This window comes from Gavialis gangeticus, unplaced genomic scaffold (assembly GCF_001723915.1).
Source record: "Gavialis gangeticus isolate Ggan-Ray unplaced genomic scaffold, GavGan_comp1, whole genome shotgun sequence".
Classification (NCBI taxonomy): Eukaryota; Metazoa; Chordata; order Crocodylia; family Gavialidae; genus Gavialis; species Gavialis gangeticus.
The window spans coordinates 53,317,857-53,323,910 of record NW_017729004.1 but is presented as its reverse complement, the minus strand read 5'-3'; the positions used below and the strand labels follow the sequence as shown (position 1 = coordinate 53,323,910).

Below are 6,054 nucleotides of genomic sequence, written 5' to 3'. Positions count from 1 at the left end.
TTTAACTTGATCTAACCTCCCCCTAGCCTTCCCAGATGTCTGTGCATACCCTGTGTGTCACACTATGCATTACTACAACTAAGGTAGAATAAGTATCAAGGACAGGGCTGTGCTTTTTGATCAAGAAAATCCTGATTTTACCCCTGCTGTTGCTATGAAGTTCTGAGTGGACATGGCACATGTTATAGCATAGTGACAAATGTGAATGTCAAAACATAGTGACAAATCAAGGTCTCATTAGTCATAGGCTTGTAACAACAGTTTTTGTCACTGTACTAAGTACTGTATCATATTAATGTAACATGGATTACAAGGCATTTACCATTCACTTATTCTTTGCTAGAAGGTAAAATCAACCTTCTGCAAAGCAGAATTCTGGAATAAAGATACAAAAATAGGCAATCATGACTAACACGCTGTCCTGGAAACTGTAATTATCCATACTGGTCATGTATCATTACTGGACACCAGCTGCAAACTGCTGGAGGGTGAAGAGGGGGTTCCTCTAAGGAAATACCATCTAGGAGACTCCACAAGGAGTGCTGCACACAAACAATCTATCCTACACCATTAATCTTACTACATACTTGTTATGCTATTTGTCTGGACTAAGTCAAAACCAAAGCACCTAGATGGATTATCTTGGGTAAGGATGTTATTCTTACCACATGTCGAGGCAAGTGGAGTATTCTGTTGAGCCCAAAAGGACATCTGGAGGTCTGTACCACAGGGTAACCACTTCATTAGAGTATGTGTGGCTGGGGACTGATTTGGCTCTTGCAAGACCTGTAGGATAAATGCAGTAAAAAGCCATAAACGTAAAGAAAACAAAGAAATGGATTGCTACACACCTCATATCTTAAAAAGATGTATCTCATATGAACCTGGGCACATGCTATGAGCAGGGCAGCCTTTTGTATCTTTTGGTCTTGGTGTAAGTCAGGGGTTTTCAACCTTTTTTGGTCGGGGTACTCCTGACAGCCGGTCAACGAGCAAGGGTGGGGCGAGGGGGGGAGTTCCCTAGTAGCTGGTCAACGAGTGGAGGGGGGTTCCCTGAACAATGCACGGCAGCAAATCCAGAAGTACCACTGGCAAAACTGGAAGTGCAGCTGGCTTCTCCATGCCACTGCCACATACCCCCTGGGGCATTCCAAAGTACCCCCAGAAGTACCTGTACCCCTGGTTGAAAACCCCTGCTGTAAGTTAATTAGGAAACAACACAGTAACATCTATCATTTGATACATGACTAAATAAAGCCACAATTATTATGGAAGGACTATAAATACAAGCTTTTAATAACTAAGGAATCGCAATATATTTGGCACCATTCAGAATTTTATTCTTATATTAAAAAAAAAATCAGATAAATCAATAGTCAATTATTCAAAGGAGACAAGAATCAAAGCAACATGTCAGTAGAACTCCAGACAACACTTTGACTTTATAGGGTCTTAAATCTTTCCCTGGGACAATCAATATGTATTCACATGAGAAAAAATACACTGAAAAATATTTACAATTTCAGGAATGCTTTGTGGTATTTCTGTATGGCAGATAAACAAACAAGTGTCCTTTCATTAACTGCTCATAATTCAGCCAAGTTTTCATCACTGATCATCTTTCATTTCATTTGAGAGAGAGCACATGAGGGAGCGAAAGGTCTAATGTGAACAATACTACAGCTGGGATTGTTGAGAGCAGCCAAAGAAGTGTCTGTACCTAGTTTTGCAGTTGTTTGAGAGAGATGCTTGTGTATTGCAGGCATAAATGAATCTTAGTTTGAAAGAAAACGATATACCTTAAAATGTGATGAGACTATTTTTGTGCTGTTTTTTAGCATCTTACGTGCCTGAAAAAGGTACTGACCGAATCTGAGGATATAATGAAAGATCTTTGTATTGTGCTTCCTATTTGCATTTGTAGACCAGCAGGGCAACTGGGGCTAGGTACAGACATTACACCTATTGTACGCTAATTGTTCAGAAAGCACTTTAAAGACATAAGTGAACAGATGTTCATAGCTCTTAGAGCACTTTAAAAGTGGTGGATCTTGCGCTAAGTTAACCCTCAACAGATGAAGTATTAGACTCAAGTACTTTCTGTTAGAGCACTTTATTTAACATCTGTACCAGATCCCACTGAGGGTTAACTTAAGAGTGTAATCACCACCATCCCAGGTGATGTTGTGCAGAGCTGTGTTCTAGCCTCAGGCAGAACTCATTTGCTAAAACAAAGAGCTCATTTGCTCTGCCCCAATGCTGGGCCAGCCACAACTCCCACCTGCCGCTGTCAAGGACCCAAGTCAGTGATGGCTTCTGATTCCAGCCTTGCTTCCTCTCTCTGGCCAGCTCTGAGCCACAGCCTAACAGCAGGGGGAAGAGTTGTGGGGGAGAGAGTTCTCACTCCCTGCAGCCACCCTAGACTCATGGCACACTGCTGCCTGGCTAGAGGCGCTATGCGGGGAAAGGGCCTGGGCTCTGCCTACCTGTAGCAGTCCTGGTCAAGCAGCAGTGTGCTGTGGGCTGGGGTTGCTGCAGGGACAGAGCCCAGATCCCTTTCCCCCAAAGCTCCCCTGGCCCTACAGCGCACTGCTGCCCACCTGGGGACACTGAAGGGGAAAGGGTTCTGGGCTCTGTGTCCCCATAGTAGCCCTGGCCCTGTGGCATATTTCAGCAGAGTCAGGGTTGCTCCTTTCCCCAAGCTGCAGCAAGGCACTGTAGCACAGTGCCACTTTTCACCACCCTGGGAACTCTGGTGGAAGGAGAGAAAAGGGGCTCCAGGCTGCAGCTAGGGGAAAGGAGTCCCCCTCCTGGGCAGGCCCCCCAAGGATTCTTAGTTCAGGTCTTAGTGGGGGCTGAGACAAGACATAGTGACACTTTCCACCACCCTGCAAACTTGGGGCAGGGGGGAAGTGAGGAGCAGCCCTGCCCCTCCTAAGGCCCAAGCTGGGAAGCAGGGGAGGTCCACCTGGCAAGGGGGCTCTTTTTTCACCCTCCTGACAGAGTTCCCAGTGCTGTGAAAAGCAAGCAGGGCTTGAAGGGGGTGGGGGATGTGTCTGTGTTCAGCCTCTCCCTGAGTGATCCTGCTTTGCACCTGTCCCCTTCCCTGGTCCACGGCCCCCATTGTGGCTCCAGGGAGGTGCTGGTGCCCAGCTGCCCCTGTGGGGACTTGGTAGATAGGCTTCCCAACCTGGGCCCTGGCCCCCGGGCATCCCCAACCTGGCAAAGAAATCCCTTCCAGCTCTGCTTCTCTGCGATTCCCTGATTCCTGTCACTGACAAGAGCAGAGCGGGAAACTGCTCCCCCATGTCAGATAGCCAATCAGGGATGACCTGCCCATTTGACTACACCTAGGAGTCTCCAGCAACCTGGGGAGTCCACAGGACCCACTAGGAAGCATGGGAGAACTCCCCCTACCTGCTGGCCTTGGGCAGTGTGGGCCCCTTCTCCCCATGGAATGGCAAATGTCTGTTTGGTTTTAGTACACTCTAACTTACAGCACTTCAAGTAAAATGCAAGTTAGAGTGCTTTTGCCACAGTTTTTTTTTAACATCTGTACTTAGCATATTTGACCAAACTGCAAGAGCAACTGCAGACACAGAGTGCATATAATGCATATAAAGTTAGGAGTATTTGGGCTCATATGATCAAAATCAGTGCATGTAAACTGCATTACTCAAGACATGAAAATATATTTTCAGCCTTTAGACATTTACAATTGATTTCAAGCCAAAACTGCCAAAAATATATACACAAAACTAACAAGCTACAGTATTTCTGGTTTTGATGCTCTAGGTATGACAGTTACCAGCGTTTTCAAATATCCTTCTGCAAAGAGATTGTTACATATTTTATACTGTTTGCACACTGAAATATGCTTACTCATGCAACATTTATTTAACTGCATCCTTCAACTGAAGGAAAACTGTAGGGTAGGATTAATTAGCACAGCATGTTCGATCACTTTCTTTAAGGGTTTCTTGTCCGTTTCCATGGTTACCCCACAGGAAGAGTCACAATCTCTTTTTAAAAAGACAGCACTTATGGGTGATCATCAAAACTTCTAATCCTAATGGCTGATGTGAATAAAAAGCCAATAGATAAAAGAGAGAGATCACCAGGTGAGTACACAATATTTGCATAGTGCTGCCTAAAGACATAGTGATGACTTCATGACAGTTTAGTGAACTGTCTTTCGGATCCTGTGTCTTCAAACAGATTAAAAGGTCATCAATATAGACACCCTACTGGTACAGTCCTATTCTTAAAGTAGCAAAGCACTCATGAAGTTATTAAAAGACAATTCACATCAAACCCACTGTGGAATTTCTACATAATAGTCAGAATATTTCAGCATACTGTTCTACATATTATTTTCTTTCTTTCTAGTGCTTTACTTGCTAATCCTTTCCTTTCCTTAGAAGAAAAAGCACAATTTTTAAAAAACTTTGCATAGTAAATCTTTTCTGCAGGAATATTTACAATGTCCATCACTTAGCATTTAACATTCAGGGCCCAGATATCCAGGTATAATTTTTATCACCCAAAAAATAGTTGTCTCAGGCATTTTTTCTCAAAATCATGACGCATATGAAGATATTTCCTTCTTCTGTAAATATAATTTTCTATCCTTTGGTCTCATCTCACACCTCAGGCTCCATGAGAATGTGTCTGAGTTTACCTTTTATGGTCAAATCCACACACTGATTTATTACTTCAATATTTTTGTATTATATTTACAGTTAAAAGATGATATAGCTATATTCATACTAGAAGCCTATTTTGAGAAAGGACTGCTGGATGATCATGATAGCCCTATGGCCACATAACAGCTCTCTAGTCAACACTGTGTGGAAAACCAGGAGGGGTGTAGTCATACCTACTATGTGTGCATAAAGGAGGCAAACATTTGCAGGTAAATAAATGTGGGTTTTTCAAGTATTGCAAAAATCAAAGTCTTCATAAATTCATGCATGCTAAACATCTCTTAATTAACATTTAACTGAATATTTCCATGCAGAACTATATACACTGATGTTTTCTCTTACATTTGAATTTTCTTGGCATGCAACTTATTTTGACTTGGATAAAACAAAAGGGTTTCTGTAGGTCCCTGATGAAATTTTTTTTTTAAAAAAATAATTTTTCCTTAGTTCAGCATCCTGTTGGGGCTATCAAATATTATTTTAATAGGTACCACTAGTGTTACATAGTTAAAACTTTTACAATCATAACTATTCTTCAAATAAACTGATTAAACATTACTTGCTTCTATTGTAATTATAAACCACCTATTTCAGTTTACCAATGGCACTCACTGCCAACCTACTTACTGAACGGGGAGTGGCACATTTATCTAGGGAATACCCAAACTAGAACAGGACGCAACACAAATAATTTGGGTAATCACTATTTTGGTAAAATAGCCAACTGCCCAACCCAGTGGGCAGTCCTTGTAATTCAAAGCTTTATTTCAGCTGTCAGGTATCCTTGTGCTTAGAATCATAGAACAGAAGGGCCACAATGGACCTGTACGATCATCAAGTCCAGTGCCCTGCCATGGGCAGGAGGTTATTGGGCTCAAATGAGCTCAAAGAGGTGCTTGTCCAGCCTCCTCTCAAACACCTTCAAAGACAGCAACTGTACCACCTCTGCTGGGAGTGTGTTCCAGATTCTAGACAACCTTATGGAAAAGAAGTTTTTCCTTATGCCTAGCCTAAATTTTTCCTCAATTAGCTCTTGCCCATTGGTCCGTGTCCTCCCAAGGTGTAGCAAAACCCCGTTTTTTCTTTTATATATATATATATATATATATATATGGTAGATATGCATTCCCTTCCCTTCCCCAATTATTTCTGGCTTGTCTTTCTCTCCCTCTCTATTCCCTATGGACAAGCATAAACAAGCTCAGACTTAGGATAAGCTTTAACATTTTTATTTTGGTAGCAAGTTTTTGGTTTTAGATATCCACTGTTTTATATTGTATTATTATCATTTTTGTATTGATTTTTACTGTTGTATATTGTATTATTATCATTTTTGTATTGATTTTTA

General features: G+C 42.0%; 1 protein-coding gene across 1 annotated transcript in view; it reads right to left on the bottom strand.

The window, feature by feature from the left end:
* Positions 1-6,054, bottom strand: part of CDK14 (cyclin dependent kinase 14) — an 869,337-nt gene that overhangs the window by 383,974 nt on the left and 479,309 nt on the right. The window contains 1 exon segment of the mRNA XM_019508390.1: positions 666-786. Coding sequence (XP_019363935.1) covers positions 666-786 — 121 coding nt within the window.